Source organism: Chrysochloris asiatica, unplaced genomic scaffold (assembly GCF_000296735.1).
Source record: "Chrysochloris asiatica unplaced genomic scaffold, ChrAsi1.0 scaffold00001, whole genome shotgun sequence".
In the NCBI taxonomy this organism is placed as follows: domain Eukaryota; kingdom Metazoa; phylum Chordata; class Mammalia; order Afrosoricida; family Chrysochloridae; genus Chrysochloris; species Chrysochloris asiatica.
Window position 1 is genome coordinate 51501921 of NW_006408519.1, and position 12732 is coordinate 51514652.

General features: G+C 57.3%; 1 protein-coding gene across 1 annotated transcript in view; it reads left to right on the plus strand.

Moving 5' to 3' along the window:
• Positions 1-12732, plus strand: part of BAI1 (brain-specific angiogenesis inhibitor 1) — a 64267-nt gene that overhangs the window by 49839 nt on the left and 1696 nt on the right. The window contains exons 24-27 of the mRNA XM_006830851.1: positions 5678-5849; positions 9882-9977; positions 11458-11497; positions 12196-12727. Of these exons, the coding sequence (XP_006830914.1) occupies positions 5678-5849; positions 9882-9977; positions 11458-11497; positions 12196-12727 (840 nt within the window). The remainder of the gene's footprint in view (positions 1-5677; positions 5850-9881; positions 9978-11457; positions 11498-12195; positions 12728-12732) is intronic.

Genomic DNA, 12732 nt, shown 5'->3' on the forward strand with positions numbered 1-12732 from the left:
GTGTTGTGTGAGGCGTGTGCACGTGGGGACGTGTGTGAGTGTAGGAGGGTGTTGTGTGAGGCGTGGGGACGTGGGAGCACTCGTGTGAGTGTATTTGTGTGTGTGAGTCAGTAGAAGCAGTTGTGCTGAGCACAGACTAGATGGGGTGTAAGGGTGACTCTGGATGGGCCTGGCTCAGCTGGGGTGGGGCAGTGGGAGGGTCTGGGCTTCCCAGCCCTGGGAACATCTTGTCCAAGCCCATGGCTGTGTCCATGTCTACAGAGGCCCGGGGTCCTGAACCATGGAGATGTCGTTACTAGGAGAACATAAGGTCCCGATCAGGGTGGGCAGGTCTGAGGGTGAGGAGTGTGGACGGGAGCCAGTGGGCCGGTCTAAGGAGTGTGGACAGGGGACAATGGGCAAGTCTGAGGGTGAGGAACTTGGACAGTGGGCAGGTCTGAGGGTGAGGAGTGTGGACAGTGGGCAGGTCTGAGTGTGAGGAGTATGGACAATGGGCAGGTCTGAGGGTGAGCAGTGTGGATGGGGGATGGTGGGCCAGTCTGAGGAGTGTGGACAGGGGACAGTGGGCAGGTCTGAGGGTGTGGAGTGTGGATCGGGGTGTCGAGTATGTATTGGGGTTGGGGGCAGCATCAGGTCCTCAGCATGTCCTAGCTCTGTGGTCACCAGCATATCTGGTGAGGATGCCAGAGGCTCTGTAGCCCTCTGGCTAGGTCCCGGCAGAAGCATCTTTGGAAGCTCCAGGACCCGAGGGGTGGGGGGGCGGTCAGTTCCTTTCGGCCCCAAACCCTGGCTTCTGCTGCTACAGGAGCCGTTGGGCCGCCACTGCTGAGGGTGGAACGGCCGTGACTCTCAGAGACATGAGACATGAGAACGCAGTGGGGACGCGTGGAGGGTCTTCAGCAGGAGGAGAATGGTGGGGTCCCAGCCCACTAGAGGAGGGAGGGGAGCTCACCTGCCCTACTCCTTGGTGGGGAAACTGAGGCCTGGAGCGGGAAGGGACTGGCTGGCAGCACTAGGGAGGCACGCTAGTCTTCTCACCCCCCAGCAGGCCACTTGCTCTTCTTCCCAACCCTGAGCACTGGTTGCCTGGGCAGGTAGCAGGGGTCCTGGAGGGGCTTGGATTCCAGACCTTGGACAGTGCTTGGCCCTCAAAACCCCTGAAAGAAGAGAGTGGGGTGGGGACCTTTGAGGACTCTGTAGTTGCCAGGGGCCTTCAGGGTGACTTGGGGACAGGGCCTGGAGCGTCCACTCTGGGCTGCCCAGTGATGGCAGCGAGCACAGCAACGTCGCTAGAACTGTAATGGAGGCAATTATCAGCACAACGCATCCGGTGGGTCCTGGGAAGTGAAGCTCAGACCCTTTCACTCTAGCCTTTACCAATTCTGACGCCAGCAGCTCTTCCCCACTCCCCCACCCCCACCGCCCCATGCTACTTCTCCTCAGGGTCCAGTGACCTCTCGCAGTGGTCACACTCAGTTAAGTGGTTATTAAAGGACTGGGTACAACCACCTCAGAGCCAGGCTGCACGCGGGCTGGCTGTCTCCCTTCCTCAGTGCAAGACAGCCCTTTCAGTCCATCTCCACAGGACAGGCCTCTTCGCCACCCCCTGAGGACTCCTCTTGGTCCTGATGTCTGTCCCCACTGGCCAACTGCTGGGCCCCTTTTAGGCCTCTGGCCATCTTCCATGTTACAGCACTTGACCAGCCTTGTAGCTCTTTTAGGGGGTCTCTTGCCTTTTCTCTCTCCTGTTGCTGCTTTTCTTCTTTGTCTGCCAGACCCCTGTGGGGTTGGCTGTATGTATAGACACAGCAACGCCTCAGCATCTCAAGGCTTGGTCTTCCCACCGGGGCCACAAACTGACCATTCCCCTCTCAGTGGACCACAGACACTTCACAGAGCAGGATGCCGCCCTGGATGGACTAAATGCATCAAAGCTAAGTTGTTTATGACTTGCCCAGGAAACGGCATCCAACCTGGGCAAAAGTAACCCTCTGAGGTGGAAAACTAGGGCAAAGCAGCTCTTCTGAGATGTTGTCTCCAAAGAACCGAGACGAAAGGCCACATGAAGGAATTCACGTCACCACAGCGATCCCTCTGGCCTTTTTGCAGTGGGTTCTTTCACATGCTTGCCAGTCCCAACCAGTCATTGGCAGTTCATCTGTAGGGCAAAAGCTTTCAGCGGAGTCCACTTGGTCCAGCGGCAAGAGGTCATCGGATCTGCTGGAGTTCTCCAAAGTCCGCTCATCTTTACCCTTTCTGAAGGCTGATACCATTTTCTTGCTCTGAGCCTCTCTCAAAGTGTCTACATAGAAAAACTTTTCAGGGACTTTGGGTTTGACCGTTGAACCAGTGTGTCTAAAGTTATAGTTCTTACCATCACTTTACCCCTGCTGACAACACCCCAAGCCGCATCACACACTCGATCAGCAGCTTCACCCCCTCTATCTTCCCTAGACCCTTCAGGAGATGGGGATCCTCTCATGACCCCATGTTTCGGGTATAAGCACATTCATAAACCACAATGCCTTTATCCCCCCTCATTTTAGATAAATTTTCTTTCCTTGTCAAACCAGTGTTCTGTGGAGATAGTACGTCCCTTGGACTAAGTCTTTGGTTCCAGTTGCATCTTTGGACATCTGCGTTCATAAGCAGAGTCCAGTCCCGGGCAGCCAACAGATTGTAGTAACACACATCAGTTCCTGGTGTCAAAAATTCCTCTCCTCCCCATACCCAGGGCCACATCATCGTATTTCCATTCAGTCGGGGCCAGCTCATCCAAGTGTAGCCACAGGTATCATCTGTGGGCTCAGGAGTCTATGCTCCTTTCTGTACTTCTCTCTCTTATCCATAGCCCCCTGAGGTTAGGTCAGTGGGAGCCAACAAACCATGTGCAAGTCCAGCCTATCTCTTCCTGCTGCATCGTATTGCTGCTGGTCTTGTGGATCCAGGTGGTCATCCCACGCAAGCACGCCAGGCTGTCTGCTCATCGACTTCCGTTAGCTTTCAGTCCTTCCTGGAAGAGATTTCTTCTGCTGGACACCGGCATGGCCTGCTCCAACAGCCCCCATCAGGTCCCATAGGGGTCTGCCCCACGTGGACACCTTTTACTCTCTTATCCCCCAGCACATAGCTCTTTGGTGAGTCAAGTCTTCAGCCACTGTGGTACTCAATCCACGTTTAATCTAATTGTCTCTCCAGTGCCAACATCCTGACACCACAGCCTTTGGACGTATGCCCATTTACTGTTTCCCATTTTAGCACTGCCCTGGTGTGGTACTATGGAATAAACACTGGACTGTGAACTACAAGGTTGGTGCTTCAAACCCACCAGCCACTCCTTGGAAAGCTATACAGGGTCGCTGTGAGTCGATAACACTTAGCAACCATCAAGTACTGCCTGGAGAATGGAGTTAACATAGTCTCTCTAATTTTTAATACAATACTCAATACCACGTAGGAGGGAAGAGTCTAGTACATTCAAACATTTCAAATTCCAGTTTCATCTTGTTTTCCATTCGTTATCTAACCCATTGGTCAGCACTGGGCTGAACTAGGAGACTCTGGACTCTTATCAGTCAACCTGCTTAACTGCTGGGCTTTCGCCCCAAGCCACTCGGGGTGCGGCTCTCCTAACCACTGCTTCAGCAGAGCATCTCTTCCTGTCTTGTTCCCCATTACAGGTAGTAGCAACCAGAATAGAGAGCAAAACCCAAGAATCGAAAGTTTCTCGTCTTCCTCCTGTACCCCTTCTCCCATCCCCAAAACCATAGATGAGTCAGGACCATTGCTGCGAACCCCACCCTACTGATACCAACTGTATGGATAACTTCAAGTGTAAGAGTCGCCTTCAGCACACAGCTGATCCCCATGACACACACCTACCCTGCAACCAGCTGCCCCACCAGTGCTCTCTCTGCCTCTCCACTGGAACCCACAGACCATGATTGCAGTTCAAGTGGTCCATTAGGGACCAGGAAGCACGGAGGCAGGGGCTCCCTCTCAAGGCTGCCATCATCCCTGCCAGCTCTGCTACAGACCTTTCTGCTCTCCTCACTGCCTTCAGGAGTGAGGAACAACCACAAAACCCCTTCAAGGATTCATTCTCTCAATCTCCTCTCTCTCCCTCTGTCCACCCTTCCATCTCTTCTCTCCCTTCCTCTCTGCATCTCTCTTTCCTTTCTCCATCTCTTCTCTCTTTTCTTTCTCTTCCCACCCTCTCTCCTCCCTTTTCTCCCTTGTTTCTTTCTATCTGCTGAACCTCAGTGGGTTGGCTGTACACAGAGACCCCTCAATTTCAAGGCATGGCCCTCCCACCAGAGCCATGAACCGAGCCACCCCACCAGTAGGCCACAGATACATCATTTACGTAGTAGGTTACAATGCATAACACATTGAACAATCCCTGAGAGGAACATATTAATCACAGGGCAGGTTGCAGTCCGGGACCCCATAAAAAGTATCCAGCCACCTTAGCCAGCCAATAGCAGCCAACCTGGACACACGTCGTAAACCCTCTAGGGGCAATAGGAGCTCCTCAAGGCTTAGGGGGAGCTCTCCCAAGCTCGTTTTCCAAAGAACCAAGGTGATAGTCACAGGAAGGCGAAGTCATTTCATCCCAGGTACTTGGAGCCAGGGCAGGTGCTGCCAAATGCTGGTTCTGGGAAAGCATGACTAGGAGGCAGAGACCAGGACTGGGTGGGGACCCAGTCCTTGAAGATGGAAGAGGAGGCACTCAGAAGGCAGGGGTGCTTGACCTGGGTGGGGGACAAGGAGCTGGGAATGCTGGGAGTCCTTGTCCTGGCCAGACCCTAGTGTCCAGCCCCTTCCGAGTGCCTTGGCCTTTCTATCTTCCCTGGCTCCCTTCCTGTGTACTCCATAGCCACCCATCCCTTGTCCGTTTGGGAGGCTGATGGGGTAGGCATCATGGAGCAGACCCCAGTCCCTACCACAGCAATACCAACTCTGCAGCTCCCCAAGTCATGGAGCAGCAAGGACCAGGGTCTGGGCAGTTTGCTGAACCCCCTGGGGCAGCACAAGCCCCCTGCTGATGCTGGAGGGGCAGGACCCTGGCAAGAGGGGGCCTCTCTTTCTCTCATGCCAGGTGGGGCCGGGCCGAACAGGACTCGCCACAAGGAGGGAAGCTGCCCTTTTTTTCTTTTTGCATCTCTGTCCCTGGTCCTGTCTGCCTGTCTGTCTGTCTGTCTGCCATCTCTCTTGGGCTCTGCCTGTCTCTTTCTCTCCTTCCAGAGCCAGTGCTCAGGGGCCTGACTAGCACCCCTCCTGAAGGCCACCTTCGACTGCAGTCAGGCATCCCTTGCTTGGGGGCCTGAGGGGTGTCTGATCCGGGATCACCTTCTCTCCTTCCCTGATACCTCCTGGACAGAAAACAGGGTTTCCCCCCAGGGGCTCCCTCCTGGCACCCCTGCTGGGAGCCTCTGAGCTGGGGGGTACACAGAGAAGCCCTCCCCACATCAGGCAGCAGCAAGGTTGGGAATGGGGTGGTCTTAGGAGAGTGAGGTGGTAAGGCCAAGTTCCAGAGGCTGGGGGAAGGACTGGAGGGTGAGAGCCATCCGGAGCATCCGAGTGGAGGGACCCTGTAGGGACCCCGAGGGACAGAGGTGGGGTGGGGTGGAAGGTGGCAGGCCAGCACTGACCCTCTGCTGCCCACTGCCCTCAGGGCCTCTCTGTGGAGTTCCTGCGTGGTGCTGCCGCTGCTGGCGCTGACCTGGATGTCCGCCGTCCTTGCGGTCACCGACCGCCGCTCCGCCCTCTTCCAGATCCTCTTTGCTGTCTTCGACTCGCTGGAGGGCTTCGTCATTGTGATGGTGCACTGCATCCTCCGCAGAGAGGTGGGCCCGGGGGGTGGGGCGACGGGTTGCCTCGGGGGGTACCACGTGCATCCACTCACTAGAAACCAGCCACCACCACCCAGGGCCTCAGGTGCCCCTGCAGAACTGAGCGCCACCGCGTTCTCGGCTGATTTCTGGGAAGACCGTGAGACCTGGCTCAGCAACTGCCTTGGGGTGGACTGGACTCTCCCACCTTTCCATTAGCAGCAGCCACTGCTTTTGAGTTCTGTGCTTCTCTAAAGTAGACATGCTGCTGCTCCAGCCTGGGGTCCAGCGGTCATCTAGGCAGGCCTGAACCCAGGGCATTGGAGCCAATGTCCGTGTGAGCCTGGGCATGTCCCCTCCCAGCTTCGGGCATTTTCTGGCCCTCCCCAGAGGGTGTCCAAGGAGGGTTTTCACCACACAGTACCCCAAAGACCCCCTGGCTGGTAGTAGTGATTGAAGAGGGATGCTCCCCATTCTTGGGGTGCTACATCCTGACCCGGATGGAAGAGGTGTGCCCCTCAAATCCATCTGGGTTCTCTAGAAAAGCAAAACTAGTGAGACTTATTGACAGGGAGAGAGGGAGGTTTGTACATGGAATTGGCTCGTGCAATTATGGGGACAGGCACTCCCCAAATCTGGGTCAAGCGGCAGACTGACAGCCTCTGGTGGTCCATGGGAAAGGGGATGGTGAAGCCTCAGTTGTACGTCAGACGGCAGGCTCATGTCTCCAGCAACAAGAAGAGCTTAGGGTTGAGAGAGATCAAGCTTTGCCAGAACATCAGTGTATACCCAGAGATCAGTGTGTACCCCGAACATCAGTGTGTACCCGGAACGTCATTGTGTACCTGGAGCATCAATGTGTACCTGGAGCAGTCCACACCCTCAAGGAAACTGATCTTGTCTGATCACAAAGTGGTGACTTTACAGCACCTTAGTGAAGAGCAGCCAGCCCAGCGTCTGCCATGCCCCGAGCATCACAGTACAACCACACCAACACAATGTGAATTGTAACTAGCAGAGCGGGGGGAGTGTAGGCCCCCGGGGGTGGGGGGCAGTCTCTGAGCTGTGCCCTCCAGTGGAGCAGGCAGACCAAGATGGTGGGTCAGATGCACCCATTCCTCACCCCCTCGTGGAGAGAAGACAAAGGGACTTTACAAGCACATAGCTACAGGAGGACAGGCTGTAGGCAGAGACAAAACCAGGGAAGTCGGGGAGCAGGACACATGTCCGTGGTCTTAGCTGACCAAGGACACCAAGTCTTGGACCCACAGCAAGGCCATACAATGTCAGGAAGCTTCTAGAAGTGGGGCCTCTGGGTCTCTCTCAACAGCAGAGGGACACCATTCTGCTAAAAAAAAACGACTTCTGACTTCTGATCCCCGTTAGGTGGGCAGCTCTGTCCTTACTCCTCCTGGAGCCAAGGGCTTTCCTCTTGTGGGAACATGGACTGAGGGGCCCCCATGACCACCTGCACCTTGGTAGGGGTCACCACACTGAGAAAGGCTTGGGAAGGTGTCCATGCTGGCAGGGCACCGTCAGCCCAGACCCCAGACTCACACCCCACACCATCACTGGAAGCCCCTCTCTAGGGACCCAGACCAGGGGAAGGTCCCACTTGGGTCACTGGGAAAGCAGTCCACTTCAGAGGCCTGGAGCACATAGTCAACCACCTGCAAACATTGAGGGGATTACTAGGGCCCCTGTCTAGTCCTGAGCTTGAGGGGAAGCTCTGACATACAGATGGAACTTGGGGAGCAAAGGCTACCCAAGCAGAACACCCTGCTGCCCCTCCCCATGAGAGGATGCCCTTACCCTGACCAGCACCTGGAAAGGAGGCCCCAACCCGCCCTGTTCTGTAGCGATAAGTTCCAGCCAACGGCATGGTCCTGACAGGTCAAACCCAGGTGTCATGCTGGTCACCACCATGCTGGCTTGTGTGAAATGAGACCAGCAGGATAAAATGAGTGTGTTCAGGACTCTAGACCATGGAAGCCCCTCAGGACCCTCAGAGCAGAGACTGTCTCCCAGAGGACAGAAAAGATGGAGAACCGCAGAGGAGATGGTTTCTAATGACGGTGACACGGTCAGTTCCAAAGGCCCGTGGATTGTGGGCAAGAAGAGGACAAAAGTAGAGAGGATAGGCTTGTCAGCGAAATGAGACTGAGATACTGCACTGAAAGTGGGGACCCTGGGAATGCGTGTCATCCGGAAACTCCCGGACACAGTGTGGGGGGAGGGTAGACACAGAAGACACCCTGAGCCCCACGTTCAGGTCGAGATCTCCCAGGAGTCCTTATGTGTGGGTGTCCTGCTACCTCAGGACATCAGAGTGGGGTGGAAGGAGCCTGCCCAGGGCTGAGGGAGTCAGGGAGCCCACCAAGTCTGCAGTCCCCACAACAGATACGGCCTGCAGGGGGTGTACTGGGAAGACAGATGGGGCGCGGCTGAGCCTGGCTCTTGCAGAGCAGGGCTTGTACAGGACAGAGGCCTGGGCGCCCCCTCCTCACTCAGGCAGAAAGAGCACTCCCCCACTTGCCTCCCACTGGACACGCAATTTTGTTAAACGCCGTCAACTCACAGCGACCCTGTGTGGGGTTTCCGAGGAGTGACTGGTGGGTTTGAACTGCCGACCTTGTGGGTTTGCAGTTCAGTGCTGATCCTACAGTGCCGCACCAGGAGTCCACAATAGGGGTTTACTGACTGTGGTCTCCTGGTGTGTGGCTGTTGGTTAATGTGCTGGACTGCAAAGTCCACTTGAACCGGGAGACCAGCTGCTCCTTTGAAACCCTATACAGGGTCATTATGGGTCAGAACCCAACTCGATGGCACTTAACACAACATAACAAATGTGGGCTGCTTGACCAGTGAGCCAGCAGCTGGGAGGGAGGTTCTAAAATCAGCAAAGCCCTGGGTTTTGACCCTGGCCCTGCCTGCCTGCTGTGTGGCCTCCGGCAGGTCTCTTACCCTCTCTGGGCCTTGTGCCCCCATCATCTGCATGAGAGGAGGGTGGATGGCTGGCTGCTGGGCCCTCACATGGTACACTGCAGAGGCTAGAAGAGTGGGATGCGGCATGGGCCTGTGGAGGTCTGGGTGGCATGTGTCCGGGACCTTCCCCAACCTGCCTGCTATAGCCACCAGCCTTTTGTGGTTCTCAAGAGCCTCAGAATTGGTGTCTGTGGTGGGTGAATAGAGGGCTGGCCCCTGGCCTGTCCCGTCTGACCTCCTCAGCCCGACTCAACAGTGTCTCTGGATACCCCTCTCCACCTCCACGGAGCCCCCTGACCCTTCTGCCAAGATGCCACAGGTCCTTGTGGCCCCAGAGGGAATTGAACTGTGTGCCCCCTAAAGAGAGGCACCCTAACCCCGAGAATGTGGAGATGTGGCCTTGTTTGGAAAGAGGGTCTTTGCGGATGTGATGAGGTGAAAGAGGTGGAGATGAAACCCAGACCGCAGATGTCCTGGGAGTCCCTGGATGGCACAGAGGAAGTTCTCAGCCACTAGGCTGGCAGTGCCCCCCCACCCACCCACCCAGAGGCACACTGGAACACAGGCCTGGCAATACGGAAAGGGACCTCTCACAACAGCACACATTCTGCATAAAGAAAACAACGGCACAGTCTTAGGAGGCCTTTAGAGGGAACTGTGGAGGGAGAGGGCCGGACAAAGATGGGGGGACGTGGCTACAAGCCGTCAGCAGGAGCTTGAGAGTGGCCTGCCACAGACTGCAGCCCTGTGACCCCTTGAACTCAGACTTTAGTCCGTTCTCTTGGAGGGCTTTAAGGCCTGGTTTGTGGCCCTGTTCTTCAGAGTCTGCCCTTATCACTAATGTCCCTTCTGTGAACTGTTCTCTGCTGTTGTGCCCGGATCCAGGAGTTCGAGCTCCGCATCCGGCATGGGGCTCCCCCAGCTGATGGGGTCCAGGCCGTACAGGGCAGCATCCGGAGGAGGAGACGGTGGGTGGAAAGCCTAGCACTGCTGCAGGGCCACGCCGAGCACCCTCGTGGGCATTCAGCTGAGGCACTGACCACCTCTGCTCTTTGTCCCCAGGTTCAGGATGCTGTGAAGTGCCGCATGGTGGACCGTCAGGAAGAGGGCAATGGGGACTCGGGGGGCTCCTTCCAGAATGGCCACGCCCAGCTCATGGTAGGACCCGGCCCTGGGATGCAGACCCCCCAAGTGCTGTCCACCTGCCAGGGACCCAGAGTTGCACAAGGTCCCCCATTAGAGGAGACCCAGGCTCCGTGTACCACTGGGAATCTCAGGCTCGCCAAGGTTCCTGTCCCGGTTTCAGGCTAGCAAGGGACCGTGCTGACAAGTCCTCGTGGATGCTGATGGCCAGCTGTGCCCTTGTCCACGCAGCACTCTCTGGTGTATCCACCCTTGTCAGCTCCTGCCTCCAGCCATGCCACACCCCAATCTCAGCCTAGGAAAGGGACTGGCTTACACAGCCTTAAACCTGGGCAGTCACCGCCCCCTACACACACGCACACACTCTGACCTGACAGGACTCAGCTGCCCCCCAGACTAGGGTCTGCTCTCTGTCCCCTCACTCTGTCCCTCTGGTGACTACCTTCGTAGTCCCCCGTCACCCAGCCCCTGTTTAGCTCCTACCCCATTCCTTCTCTCTAAGGTCAGTTTGCCCCTCCTTCTCCCTAAGGTGAGTTTGCCCCCACTCAGACTCCCAAAGGGCCAGGTGCCTGCAGCAGCCTCTAGGGGACCCTCAAACTCAACAAACCCCAGACCTGCCCCAACCCCCTACCCCATGGCTGTCACCACATGTTTCCCAACCCGAGGCGGCAGCCCCTTGCTTGACCCCAGCTGCGACGTGCGAATCTGAGCATCCACCTCTGGAGGACACCAGGATGCCTTCCTGGCCTCCTGCCCTGGGGCCTTCCTTGTCTGGGTTTGCTTCTTCCGGTGCTGTTGTCCTCCCAGGAACCCTCGCTTACGCCTGCCTGCTGAGCCCGCCTCACATGGCTCTTCAGCTAGTTCCATGTCGCCTGTGCCTCCTCCTTGGTGAGGCCTCAGTCAGGGACTCTGCTGAGGGTGTGCCTGGCCTTTGTTTCTCCTTCAGAAATGGAGCAGGTTTTGAGGACCTCAGCAGAGAGGTTTTGCCACCGTAGGACAAAGCCCTCCCCTCCCTCCACGCCGCCACCTGAGGTCTCCTGAGCTTGACCTCTGACACTCAGGAAAGGGCCCCCATCTGATGACCGAGCCAGCCCATGCGTTCAGGCCTTCTGCACCATCTAGTTGATGGTCTAGTCGCTCCCTGGTGTCCCCAGCCCCGGCCAGGCTGAGCATAAGGGCCAACGAGTCTCCAGGGGTCCTCATCCTAGCCCTCCATACCCACATGGTGGTGACTGGTGGTCTTGGCCATGGTGCCTGCTATGTGACCTGCTGCATTGAAGGGGCCTGGAGGGGGCGGCAGTCCTCATCCCTGAGGCCAGGGGAACCCACAGCACTCTCGAGTCAGAGCGGGCACTCACAGGGTTGGAGGCCACGACCCATCCAGATGACTACCACAGGCATGGTGCAGCCTGGACACGCAGGCGCACACACCCCTCCAGGTGGGGCCTACAGCTCTGGGCTGCCCCGTCCTGACCGCCCCGTCTCTGTCTTGTAGACCGACTTTGAGAAGGATGTGGATCTAGCCTGTAGATCAGGTGAGCGTCTGACAGGTGAGAGCGACAGGTGGCCCTCCCCGGGCCTCCCTGCTTCTTTCTCTTTACCCTGTGCGTCTGTGTGTCCATCTGTTCTCATCCACATCCCACCCAGACTGAGGGGGAGACCCAGGCCAGCCTTGGCACCCACCCCCACCCACCTTCTGATGGACTGGGCCCAAGGGGGCACACAAAGAAGCCGCCTCCAGAAACCTGTTCTGGGTACCGGCTGGGCAGGTGTGGGATTCTTAGGCCTTCCTCTCCTCTCTCCTTCTGTGTCCCCAGCCAGCCGAAGCTCCCACAGACCCTCCCAGTCCTTCACCCCCACCACCACCCCCATGCCCCGCAGCCTTCCTCCAGGTCCCAGGCATTGTCTCTGTGTTTCATCATCTCATTCCTGGGGGGTCAGAGGGGGGGGGCTTGTCAGTGGGATCAGAAGGATAGCATGGAGGAGGAGGATTCAACACTGAGCCGTTGGCTGATGCTATGCTTCCTAGAAGCAAGTGGAAAAAGAGAATCAGTTGCCCTGAGAAAGGAAGCCAGCGCACCTCCCCTCAGTGAGAAGCAGCCCAGGGTGCACGTTTGGGAACAGAAGCCCAGATCAAAGTGTAACCTGAGCAGGATTTGGGGTTACCAGGAAGTAACAGCACAGAGCCAGGATGGGCGCCCCCGCTGAGCCTGACCTGGCCCCCTTCCCACAGTGTTGAATAAGGACATCACAGCCTGTCGTACAGCCACCATCACCGGCACGCTCAAACGGCCGTCCCTGCCGGCGGAGGAGGAGAAGCTGAAGCTGGCCCACGTGCAGGCTCCACCCTCCAACTTCAATAGCCTTCCGGCCAATGTGTCCAAGCTGCATCTGCACGGTTCACCCCGCTACCCCGGCGGCGGCGGCGGGCCCCTGCCCGACTTCCCCAACCACTCGCTGACCCTCAAGAAGGACAAGGCAGCTAAGGCCTCCTTTATCGGCGACGGGGACATCTTTAAGAAATTGGACTCAGAGCTGAGCCGGGCCCAGGAGAAGGCCCTGGACACCAGCTACGTGATCTTGCCCACGGCCACGGCCACGCTGCGGCCCAAGGCCAAGGAAGAACCCAAGTACAGCATCAACATCGACCAGATGCCTCAGACCCGGCTCATCCATCTCAACATGGCCCCAGACACGGGTTTCTCGGCCCGAAGCCCACCCGCCCGAGAGCCCCCGGGCGCATCCCCTGAGGCACCCCCCAGCCAGCCCC